General features: G+C 57.9%; 1 protein-coding gene across 1 annotated transcript; it reads right to left on the bottom strand.

Annotated features, from left to right (window-relative positions):
* Positions 1 to 381: 381 nt before the first annotated feature.
* On the bottom strand, positions 382 to 3,561 carry IRX4 (iroquois homeobox 4). The gene is made up of 5 exons (XM_075415292.1): positions 3,517 to 3,561; positions 2,428 to 2,682; positions 2,173 to 2,279; positions 1,318 to 1,637; positions 382 to 1,154 (listed from the first exon to the last, which is right to left on the bottom strand). Exons 1-5 carry the CDS (start codon positions 3,559 to 3,561, stop codon positions 382 to 384), a joined length of 1,500 nt encoding a protein of 499 aa, XP_075271407.1.
* Between the last annotated feature and the right edge of the window lie 8,798 nt (positions 3,562 to 12,359).

Genomic DNA, 12,359 nt, shown 5'->3' with positions numbered 1-12,359 from the left:
ATAACTAATCGTTGGCATGCCTTAAATTAAATCTGAATTAAAATTTCCCGTTTGTAAACTTTCGGATGTAAACAACTTTTTTTAAAAGTAGGTCTACGCTATAGCACGTGCTTTTTGGACATGGAATTAAATAACTTTCACAACGTTGATCCCTTAAAGTCGCAGCCGGGAGAAATCCTTCGGGACAGCCGTGAGCAGAGTCTGTCCGTCGAACTGAGCAAACTGAACTTTAAATCCTCGTTTCTGCTGGTTTAAAATTTAAAAACAAAAAAAAAAGGAAAAAAAAAAGGTTTTATATTTAAATTTAAACTCTCATAAGTCTCTCTTCAGTGTAGCCGACTCTTCCAGCGCTAGGAAGTCCCCCACCCCTCGGCGGGCTCGTTAGGAGCAAAACATCTTGCCCCCGGCTTTGGGAAACGCCAGGAGCTCTTTGTTGGGGTCGTGGTGGGCCAGGCTGGAGAGCTGCCCCTTCAGCGCGCCGGCGCCGGTCCCTACCGCGCGTCCCAAGGCCCCCGTCGTCTCCAGTATGGCCCCTTTGGTGGCGGCCCAGGAAACCGTCGTGTTGCTCAGGGCTTGGCTCAAAGTGCCGTGCCTGAACAGGGGGTCGTGAAAGACCCCGTCCACCCAGTTCCTGAGGCTGGTGACCGGCGAATCCTGCTGCCTGTCCGTGAGGCCGAGCGGGGCGGGGGGTGCGGCGGCGGCGGCAGGGGGGCCCCCCGGCCGTTTCAGCATGCAGGAGGGGTACTCGGCCTGGCTGAGGGAGGTGGCCGTGTGCGCCAGGGACCAAATCCTGGGCTTCGCCTCCAGCGGCTGCTGCCCCGGCTGGAAGCACATCTTGGACCCGCAGCCGCGCTGCCGGGGGCCGAGCGGGTCGGGGCCGCGCTGCTCCGCCGCCGTCGTCAGGCAGCTCCGTGCCCGCTCCGCCGCCGCCTCCTCCTCCTCCTCCTCCTCCCCTTCCTCCTCCTCCTCCTCCCCGGCGGCCGGGGGCATCCTGGCGGGGGTCTCGGCGGCCCGGAGCGGGTGGCTGCCCCCCGGGTGCGGGAGCGGGTGCGGGAAGGGCCGCCGCAGCTCGCACTCGGAGCTCTCCGACTCGGCGGCGTCCAGGTCCTCCAGGTCGCTGAGCTCCAGCTCCTTCTCCTCCTTGCCCGTGGGCTCTGCGGGACGGGGGAAGGGACAGCAAAAAAAAAAACACAAACAAGAGACGGGGTCACGGCCGCCCCGCCAGCCGGGCCCGAGCCCCGTGGGCGAGACAGCGGCCCAGCATCCCCCCCCCCCCCCCCCGGCCCCGCCGCTAAGCGCCCCTTTTCAGCAGGGTACCCTCGGCTTTCCCGCTCTTCATCGCCTCTCCCTGCGAGCCCTCCTCCTCCTCCTCCTCTTCCTCGTAGGGCCGCTTCTCGTCCGAGCACTTGTTCCGCGGGGGCCAGGTCATCTTGTTCTCCTTCTTGAGCCGCCGGCGGGCGTTGGCGAACCAGGTGGAGACCTGGGTGAGGGTCATCTTGGTGATGATGGCCAGCATGATCTTCTCGCCCTTGGTGGGGTAGGGGTTCTTGCGGTGCTCCTGCAGCCAGGCCTTCAGCGTGCTGGTCGTCTCCCGGGTGGCGTTTTTCCTCCGAGTCCCGCCGTCCATCGTGCCGTACCTGCGAGCACAGGGGAGCCCCCGCAGTGTGGCACGGCCCCCTCGCCCCCCCCCCCCCCAGCCCCCCCGGGATCCCGGGGGGCACCGGCTGCTTGCCTGCGGCACCCCCCCGCGGCGGTGTTGTTCGAGCGGTCCCCCGTAAACAGAACAAATCTGGGTGACCCCAGTAATAGAAACGTATTCCCTCTGAACTCCTTTTGCTAGTAATCCCCTCCCCCCCCCCCCTTTTTGCCCCTGTGATGGCGGGAACCTAACGCAGGAGGACACCGGGCTTGCGACTGAATATTTAATGCCGGGAAAGGTCACCGGCGCCCGGTGGGCCCCGGAGCTGGAAGCGGTGCCCGAGCGTGGTCCTGCCCTGCCGTAAAGCTTCACGGCGGTGCCCGGGGGCCTGAGCCCGACCCCCCCAGCAGGTGACCTGGGGAAGGGGAGGGGGCCGGGAGGGAGGTGATGGGCAACGGGGGGGGTGGGGGGGCAGGTCGGCGCCTCGGCCCCGCAGCGGGGCGGGGAGGGGGGCCGGGGGTGTGTGCGCTTACCTGTCGTACTGGTACTGGCTGAGGGTGTGATCGTAGGGGTAGTAGGCAGCCGCCGGGGCGATGCCCGCATGCGCAGACCCGCTCCCGTCCTTCGCCTCCAAACTGTTCTGCAGGAGACAACCGCGCCGCCGCCCTGGCTCAGCCCCGGGGTGCACCGGCCTTCCCGGGGACCCCCCTCGGCCGCCGGAGACGTCGAGCCGCGCTGTCGCGGCGCCAGGGGAGCGGGGCGAGCGGCCGCACCGGCGCTGGCCTTACCAAGGAGTAGAAGGCGGGGGCCTCGGTGCCGTAGGTCACGTAGTTTCCGTAGCCCTGCGGGCCGGCGTAGGGGCCGCCGTAGACCCCCAGGGCGGCGGCGGCGGGGTTGAGGTCGTGGCGGGCGGTGGCGAGGAGGCGGCTCTCGTAGACCGGGCAGTAGACGGGGGTCTGGGCGGAGGCGGCCCCCCCGGTCTCGGGCAGGGTCCGGCCGCCGGACTCGCAGCAGGGCGTCAGGGAGTTGGCGCTCATCAGGAACTGCAGGGGCAGAGACTGGGCTCAGGGGGGCGGGGGGGGGGGGGGCGACGCTGCCCGGAACTGTCGCCGAGTTTGCTTTGGGTTTGGGTTTTTTTCTTAACAAAGCGTCACCTCCCGCCCTCCCCGGCCGTGTTTTACTTCAGTCCGGGTAAAAACGCTCTGGAGAACCGCAGAGATGCGGGGCTGTGGGCGTTGAACCGCCCGCAGTACGTCGCCCCATCCCCTTCCGCACTGAAAAACTTTTCTGGGGTGTTCTCGCAAGACTGGCTTTACACCAGTCCTCTCCTCTCGCAGCACAATGCTTCCCACCCGCGTTTTTAAACCCGGTTTGGTTTTTTTTTTCCACTAAATCGCTCATGCGTTTTTATTTCAGACGGCAGATTTGCGGCAGCCACGCGCGCATCTGCTTATTGCCCTGCTGGGTGAGAACATCGCTGCGGTCCGGACCTCGGCACTTTCGTGTTTTAATTGGCAAACTGTGGATTTAATCGGGAAAGAGAAGCGCCGAAGCGGGGGGGGGGGGGGGGGGGGGGCGGGCTGGAGGGAGGGGGTAGCGCGGGTAGGGGGGGTCTCTGGCTCCCGTTCTCCCCCCTCCCCCGTCGCTGTAGTCCTCCCCCACGCGTCGTCGTCACCCCCAAGCACCCTAAATCCCGCGTTCATTTCCGTTGTACAATCCGGGAGCACAGCTGGAGCACCCCGGGCAGGCGAGGAGCGAGCGGCCGGTCCCCCGCTCCCGCGCCCCGGGACGGGTCGCTGCCCCTCACCCCCCCAGGCGGGAGCGGCCAGCGGGGACCGGGATTCAGCCGGGGAGCGCCGGTAGGCGAGAAGTCTTACCTGGGGTGCGGAGGAGTAGGGGTAGCCAAACTGGGGGTAGGACATGGTACGGAGGCTCCCAGTTACCGAGAAGCAAGGCGAGGCGTCTGGGCTGCGCGGTGCCGCAGCCGGGCTCTCCTCCGTGGTACCGGTTGATTGGTAACCACAGGTTACCCTGGATGCTTATAGGGCGAAGCAGAAAACCACATTTAATTTATTTACACGGAACCTTAAACTTTCTTTCTTTTCATTTTTTTAACCGAAGGAAAAAAAAAAAAAAAGTATGGTGATTTTAGCGCCTTCCTCTCCGCAGCTACGAAACAGAAATAATTGTTACGTGTGGGCTCCGAGGCTGGCAGAAATTATACATAAAGTACAAAAGTAAGAGGGGGGGGGGGGGGAAAGAAGAGCGATACGAAGACACCAGAAGCACGGAGAGCCGAGCCTCTGACGTCACGCCAGACCTGTCCACGTGAACCTGCCCGCGAGTTTAAGGGCCATTTTCGGGACCCCTTTCCCCTGGCGTGGGAAGCGGGGTCTCCAGCATCCCTCTCAGCCTGCCCGACGGGAGCCGAAGTTTGGAAAGCTCCCCGGCGGCGGCTGCGCCCGCTGGCAACGTCGCTGCCCATTTCTGCGGGCGAGAGAAGGGAAGGGAATGAATGGTTTTAATCTGAGGGATCAGTGTCGTATCAGCTAAGATTTCGTCCCCACCCTCCTTCGTCACTGAAGGGCTGGTAAAGCACTTTTAATTAGAAATTAATTAATGAGCAGCTGCTTCTTCCCACCCCACAGTAATAATTAGTCTCAATTACAAACAAGACGTATGAAGGGACACACGACTGAGTCTTCATTTAAGATCTAATCAACAGTTAAAATTAGCGCTATTGCTGACAATAACGCACGTGACGTGCAACCCTGCTTTTCTTTTTCGGCTTTTCTCCCAGACGTGTGATTACAGGTAGAAAAAACCCTACAAGCGTATTCCGGGCAATGATTGAAAGGACGTGACTTCTTCGCGTGAAAAAAACCCCCCTTTGATCCCACGGCAAAACCTCCGCTGGAAGACCCAGCCTTTGGCGGGGGCCGCATCCGCCCTCCGAGGGTGCGCACAGCTGGGGTCCGAGGGGCAAAAAGGGGGGGGGGGGGCAATTGGGGACGGGGGATGTGAGTGTGCGACTCCAACGCGCCAAGCGAAAGAGCAACAACAACAACAACAAAATATCTCTGTCCCGGTGGTGAACTGGGGCTACGGCGGAACCCCTTCTCTCCAACCCACCGCTGCCATCAGCCCCCCTACCCCTCGGGGGGGGGGGGGGGGGGCTTGTACATCCCTCCCTCAGCTGAACCCTCGGAGGGGGCAGGCTCCATGCTGCAGACTGGAGGTAGCAGCCGTCGGGGGGGGGGGGACACATGCTGGGGCCACAGGGCGGCGGAGGTGGCCTCCCCGACGGCCAGTTACCCCCTGGGCAGGGCGAGCAGCCGTCCTCCGTTGTCGGCGGTGGAAGCGGAGGAGCCAGCTCGGAGGCTGAAAAGCTCGGCTGCCGGTGCCGGTCGGTGTGTGCAGGCTTGCTCAGAGAGATTTCCTGGGTTCAGACATGTGAATAGCCCCAGGGTCACACTCTAATTAATGATGATGTTCTCTTCTTCTCCCCAGCTGGAAGACTGCCTCCCAGAAACGAATCTGCCCACACTGACAGCTCGATTGAGGGTGATTGATGACTATCTGGAGACCACAGTACACATAATATAATATCTGCTGCGTAATTGCTTTAATTTACAGATGAAAATGCTACTTCTCGGATTGAGTTAGGCTACGACGAGCGGCGTTTTACGGCGCTTTGGAGTGTTTGCAAATAAAAGGTATCAGATGCAGTACGTGCAAATTACCCTGACAGCTCAGGATCTGTAGCCGGGAGAAACGCATGAAGAACGGGAACCAAACGACATTAATAATCGGTTTCGAATCCTGTACTGATTTTTGGAGTGGAATGAAGCGCCTGTTCTTTCCTCACCTGGAACGCTAGCACCTTCTTCTTTCTGGGAACACTAATAACTCAGCCACCGGGTTTCTTTGACCAAAAACGCTCCTTTTTCCTGCTGCCACCCGGACAGAACGACACTTCCAGCGACTGTTCAGAAGCGGCTTCCCCCTTCGCGGCGTGCCGACGGGCCGCCGGCATCGCTCGGGGAGAAAACCCGCCCGGCGCTCGCAGAGCGCTGCCGCCCGCTCTGCCCCCCGCCCCGGCTGCGGTGGGGGGGGGGGGGGCTGGAGCCCCCCTGGGGTCTAACTCACCCCTGCGAGGGCAGAGAACGGCCGCGCTTATCTCAAGAGCGGCTCGGTGCAAAGCGCTATAATTAGCTGGGAGAGCTAGAGAGACGCCTGGAGAAGTCGTGTGTGTGTCCCACCGCCCCACCCCCATCCCCCCCAGTTTTCCAGGCTGCAGTTTGGGAGATGGCCCCGTGTTGTGGGTTTCGGGTTGGGCTTTTTTTTTTTTTTTGTCTTTTTTTCTTTCCCTCTTTTGGTGCTCCTGCAGACGTCAGCTCCGCAGCGGCCCACAGAACACTACAGGTTTTGATATTTAGATGAGTCTATTAAACTTTAAAATGCAAGGTGAAATTCAATATTTATAGACCTTGTCTATTTGTATATCACAGTTGTCTTTCGCTGCACCGTGCGAATACTCTGGTGCCCATTTTTGCCCTGAACTTTCCTGTATTAATCATGATAATTATTTGTCATTTTTCTTTGCAGTCTGCCTGCTCTATTGCTTTACCCCCGGTCAGCTTCGTGCCGGTTCCAATCTGTATTCCCTAGAAAGCACTCATTAAAAAAACAACCAACAAACCCTACCAAAACAAACAAACAAACAAACTTAATAACCTGAAACACTTCGTAACCGTAAACTCTAAAAGCTGACATTACATCTTCCCCCAGCGTCCACGTCTTGCTTCACTTACACTCCACCAATAATGGCCCTTTGTTGATAAGAAACTCGGCACAATTATATTTCTTCTTGAATTTTTGGTGCCAGAGCACAAACATGCAATAAGCCCCGCAATGATTTAAAACAACCCCGGTGGTTCTTGCAGACAAACAACGCAACACTGTTCAAATCCAAGCAAAGACGCTTAGTGCCGCGGGCTATAGCCTTAAGCATTCGGAAAATGCGAGTCTTTGCCGTACAATAAAAAAACTGATCCTTGTCAAAGCCCCTTTCCTGCGCAAAGCGGTGAACGACAGGGAATCAGGCAGGCTCGCCTGCTCCGAAGTTGGAGCCGAGTCAAGCCGTGGCGATCGATAGGCGAGGCTGGAGAGGTCCCCTCCGGCGAGGGGCAGCCCGCCCGCCCAGGCCAGCGGGTATTTGACAGCCGGAGCCCGCCCGAGTCCCTCTCCCGGGGCTCCCTGCGTGTTCCTGCCGCAAGGACCCGGGGCCAGCGCCCGCACAAGTTCTGCCAGAACAGCGCGGAACGAGAAGGAAGCGCTGTGATGCCCGAACAGGCCACAGCAGGTAAAAGAGAGAACCTCTTCGGGACTAACGCTTTGATGGACGTCTCCAGGGACGTGATCTAGAGGTGGTTGATGCAGCTACGCTTCTATCAGCGTTTTCATCGCCTCCTCTTCTGGAGGGGTTATTGCCACTCCTGGAAGTATTTCAGCGGCGGAATTCGCTTATGGGCTAAACATACTTTCGCGAGCTCGTACAGGCGACTCCGCTTTGTTTTCGCGTTACAGATTTAAAGCAGCCTTGACACCGCCTGCCAAACGCTGTGAAGCTCTACACGTTGCCCATTTGGGATCTGACATGGAACCGGGGGCAGGCTGCAACATTTTCGAGCAGATTAGCTCCCATAAAGTCTCTATCGACAGCGGATACGATCGTTTGTGTTTTTTTTCTGAGCTCCTCCGAGGCGTAATTGCATCTCCCGCTCTCGGAATCGAGGGACAGGGGGCTGGGTCTGCCTGCCCGCACAAACCTGTGCCGTGGCTTGCGGTCGGCGGAGCCGTGGTGACAAACACGACAGTTGCATAAGAAGGCGCCGCTAATTAATTTACTCGACTGCACGTAAAATCAGTTGTTCAAAGCCATCCATTGGAATGCTTTCCTTTTGTAAGTCTTCAATCCGCTTGGCAAACCGTCTAAATTAAAATCAAAGCGGAAAGGCCTCACATGCTCATTCTGTTCTTTGTATTTATTAACTTTTCACACTTCGGAGCCAGAGCCAACACACGCGCTGTTTCTCTCTCTCTCTCTCTCACACACACACACAGACAAAACTTTTCAGCAGGAGAAGCAAACGCTGCGACCTGGGCAGCCGCCGTACGGCTGGCCGGACCCTGCACCACAGCCCCACCTTCCCCTGCCCGGTGCGGAGCATCGCGACGGCACTGTCGCTAGCCGAGCACAGGCTGTACCCGGCTTCTCTCCCCAGCTCCGGCACCCCCAGCGCCGCGGGCTCGCAGGCGTTCAAACGCCGCCGCCCGTGAGCTCTCCGGCAGCGGACAGCTTGAACACACTTCCCTGCGAAGACGAAAAACTTTCCTACTCGCAAGGCCAAATTCTCTGCCTGTGAAAGTTTGCCTTAAAAATCCGGAAAGTTTGACTCGGTGCCTTACCTTAGCGCTCGCCGAATGTCGCATCCACACCCCCTTCCCGACAAATAACGCGCACGTGTTAAAACACATTTGCCCTCCGTCCTAGGTAAAGATTGCACAGAGCCAAACGATTCATCACCGATAGTTTCTCTCCCCTCCAGCGGTTCGCTTGCCGCTGCCTTGCTGCTATAGCAGGCTCCGAACGGGGGGGGGGATAAACCCCACCGCTTCCCCCCCCGCCCCCGCACAGTCACGCACACACAGAGAGGAGCATCACCACCGAAAGCAGAGAAGAAAACCTTTACCTGCGCTCAGACCAGGCTTCGGCTAACAGCCCATAGCGGTGGCTGTGCCATGGCAGGGCTCCTCTCCTCTCGCCTGCGCTGGCCGGCTCGGCGGGGAGGAGCGGCGGGGAGCCGGCGCGGGCATCGCGCCGTGCGTGACACCTGCGCGGAGAGGCCCCGCTCCCCGCTCCCCGGCCCCCGCCGCCGCTCCGCTGGCCCCCCGCGCCGGGGTGACGTGCGAGGGAGCGCGGCTCCGCCGATCCGTTAACGCTTTCCAGCGCGGACGGGCAACTCCGCGCCCAACTTTTCCCCCGTCGCCGAAACGGGAGCGGCCGGCGCGGCTGGGCTTCCGCGGGCTACGGGCGCCGTCGGGGCGCGGGGCACGCCATCGCTCACAGCGGGTGCGTGAGACCAGCGCCGCCGCCGCCCCGCCTGCCGCCCGTGCGGCCAGCAGCGACCGCGCCGGTTCCGGCGGGGACGGGAGCGGCCGCCATTTAACGCAGCGGGCCGCGGGCCGCGCGCGCCCCCGAGCCGCCGCTCGTCTCCGCGCGCCGCGCTAAACTTGCAGGCAACTCTGCCCGCATCCCTCCCTCCCCTCCCTCCCGCCCTCCTTCCCTCCCTCCCGCCCTCCCTCGCCGCCTTTGTCTCCCTCCCGTCTGAGGGCGGTGGGCTGCGACGCCGGCGCTAGCCCTGCGCGCAGGAGACGGGCCCCGTCCGCCCCCCGCCCCCCGCCGCCCTCGTCGCCCGGGGGGGCTTCTCCCGGAGCCGGCAGCGGAGGGGGGGGCCGGGGGCTGGCGGCAGGCGCTGGGGGGTCCGGGCAGGAGCGCTTGCTCCCGCGTATCCTCTCCGTCCGTCCGTCCGCCGCCGCTCTCCCCCGCGGAGAAGTTCGCGGGGCCCGAGGCTGGGCGGGCTGGCGAGCGAGCCCCCGGTCTCCAATGCCCTCCGCGGTGTGCAGCTCCCCTCCACCCCCCGGCCCCCGGGCGCCGAGACCCTGCCCGCTGCCCCGCGGCCGTGCAGCCCCGCGGGGCGCCTGCCGCGGGCCGGGTTTCACAGCGCCGTCGGTGCTTTCCGTCCTTAATTGTTTGCGCGGCACGAAAAGGGACAAATCGAGATTGACAGCAGCGGGAGGAGGGATCAATATCGCTCCTGTTTAACGGCGTAATCCTGGGCAAACGTCTCAGTAAGGCGGAGGGGGAGAAAAAGAGAAGATTATATCCTACCTAATTAAGCGAAGACAAAGCGGGGTGAGGAGAAAGGTTCAGCAGAGGTGGGGTGGCGACGGGGATTTTTAATCCGGTGCCTTCCCACCGTAACCACCAAGGCTGAACAATAACGTTAATAGGGAACATCTGTACGTCGACAGATTTATTCTTGCCAGGGCTCTTTCGCGCCCGTGTCGTTTGCATGGACCCGTGCTCGCAGTGTTCCACACACGCTGCACCTTGTAGCGCGGTGACGGGGTAAATCTGGCGAACGCTGAAACCGGGAAATCCTCTTCTCTCTCCCCTTTCTCCCGCCCCAGGGCCCGCCGGGGCCGGTGCTCCCTGGGCAAGGGTCCTGCCTGCGGGGGGGAGCCGACGCCCCAGAGGGACGCCGCCGCCCACCCCGTCCAGCCGCCCGCGTTTTACAGAGTGGGGTGACATCTCCCCTCTGGCCCGAATGTGCTTCGGGGGACCGGGACACCCTGAATGCAACTCCTCCCCCCTCCCCCTGCTTTGAAATTTGTTACGATGTTCAAGGACAGGAGGTGTCATTGAAAAAATCATTTTTTACATTAACACCCACCATCAGTAACGATACATTGATACATATCTTTCGTGATACAAAGACCTCACCAATGCATATCTTTCGTACTATAACCACCTCGCTTCCACAAGATCAGCCGTGGCTTTTTTGTATGATTTCAGTGATGGCTAAAGGAAGCCAGCGGGCCCTGGAGTTTGCCTTTTCCAACTTGCTCACGTTGACCCACACACCTCGGAAGTTGCCACTTTGACCTATGAAGCAGAAAGCGGGGTGGCTTTCTGACAACGACTGGCCTAGCCAGGCCGGAGGGTGTTCAAACCCAGCAGAGCTGAAATCCCAGCAGACACGCACGCAAGTCAACCATAGCGACCTGAAGGACACAACCACCAAGGGAACGCAGGTCACCAATAAGTCCAGGATGGTGCTTGCCACCGGGGAAAAAGCCCTTAGGAAGCACTTCCGAAAAATCACAGTCCGCAGCCCATGGCTGGAAGGGCTTTTGTAGATTTTGCTTCCTGTTGCTCATGACGTTGTTACAGATTCTCCTTCTCCCTCTCTTTTTTTAAATGACCAGTCATGCTGAGGTTTCAACCATTTTTAATGTTTAAACGATTAAAAGGTGCTCTTTTCACAGTAGGAACGGTGTTGGTCTTGTCCATCCTGCCATTCTTTGGCATCCTTTCCCATTTCTGTAGCTAGATCAATGTCCTCTCTGCTGTGAAAAGGCTGTCATTAAATGATACCAAGCAGTTAAAACCCTTGATTTTCCATGTCATTAGACAAAGAGCACTGATGATACCACCACATACTTCCATTCAGAAAAGGAATATTATTTAATCGCCATTGTCAATTCCTGCAGCACCGTGGCTGTTCTTTGAAGACCTACTTTCTAAGAGGTCAGATGGGAGAAAACACCAGCTTGATGTCTGGGGGTTTTGGCCTGTGTTTTCCTGGAGAAGTTATTAAATCACACCTAGTCAAGGAATAATATACTAACGTTTGTCTCATAACTCATGCACTCTGTGAAGGTCCTAGGAATGCATTATCTTGATCATGAAGCCTCTGAGATACTATGCGTAACTGGAATTATTTCACAGGAAAGCCAATGTAATGCAGAATGCAGTAAACGCGTGGATAGAGATCAGATTTTTACTGAAACTATTTTTGTCCTCATCTGATTTGGGTGCCAAGTTTTACTCTAGCCTCAGAGCAGCAAGGTTTACCGTAACGTGCAGGGATTCGTACAGGTACATTTCTTTTCCTTTTCTCCCATTAAATTCATTATGTGATGTTCAAAAGACTGATACATGTTAGAAAACCTTTAGGCATTTCAGTGTAAAAGGGATGGTTTATTAAAACGATAGGTTATTACTTTGAACAATGACTTCAGTGTGTACATTTAAATGTGAAATATTTTTCTGGCACTCTCCTGCATCGTACTATCTGTACAACTATACTTTTATTCATAAACACGTGACCATCTGTGGGTCTTTTGTAGACCACAATGGTATAGGCTCATAATTATTTTTTCAATAATTTTCTAAGCAAATGTTACCATCATTCCATTTGTGAGCCCACGATTTTCAGAAGATACTTCTTCTGTGGCAGGAAAAAATGTTGAAGGGGTTAGAGAAATAGCTAAGGCTGCCTTAGTATACTCCATGTGCAGGCGGGTGGAGAGAATTATTTTTTAGTAGGAGAAGAGCACAATTTTAAATGCTTAAAACCTCAGGCGTTTCAGCCCTCCTTGAAGACCCTGAACAGGCTGAAGATACCGAGTGAGTCAGCAGCCCCAGGTTCTCCTTCCTGCACCGCAGCTCTGCCTGAACGGGGAGGGCAGCTGGAGCCTGCAGACCTTGCCCAGGTGAGCACAGCTACTGAGGTGGAGCTCCAGGGAAGCAACGCAGGAGTGAGTTCCTTCCTCCGTGTTATACAACTGAGGAGCAGCGGACCTCGGGTCTGATCCCACCGATCCTCGAGCGAGTGAGTGAGTGGTTCCGTGAAATGCTACTCGTGAGCGATCACTTCTTACTCAAAAGGGAGTACAGAAGGGAACTGCGTGTGCCTCAGAAAACAAAGATGCAATTAAAGCAGGGTTTGTAATTTTCGGTTAGGGTTACCTTTCCATGCAGGATGAGCCATCATATTCGTCTGCTAATTATTTTCATTAGCTGTTTTAACTTTTCCTGAGAGCTCTTAATAATTGCTCCAGAGCAGAATGTGTAAAAACCGAAAATTAT

This window comes from Opisthocomus hoazin, chromosome 3 (assembly GCF_030867145.1).
Source record: "Opisthocomus hoazin isolate bOpiHoa1 chromosome 3, bOpiHoa1.hap1, whole genome shotgun sequence".
Taxonomy (NCBI): Eukaryota; Metazoa; Chordata; class Aves; order Opisthocomiformes; family Opisthocomidae; genus Opisthocomus; species Opisthocomus hoazin.
This window is presented reverse-complemented; position numbering and strand designations above follow the sequence as displayed.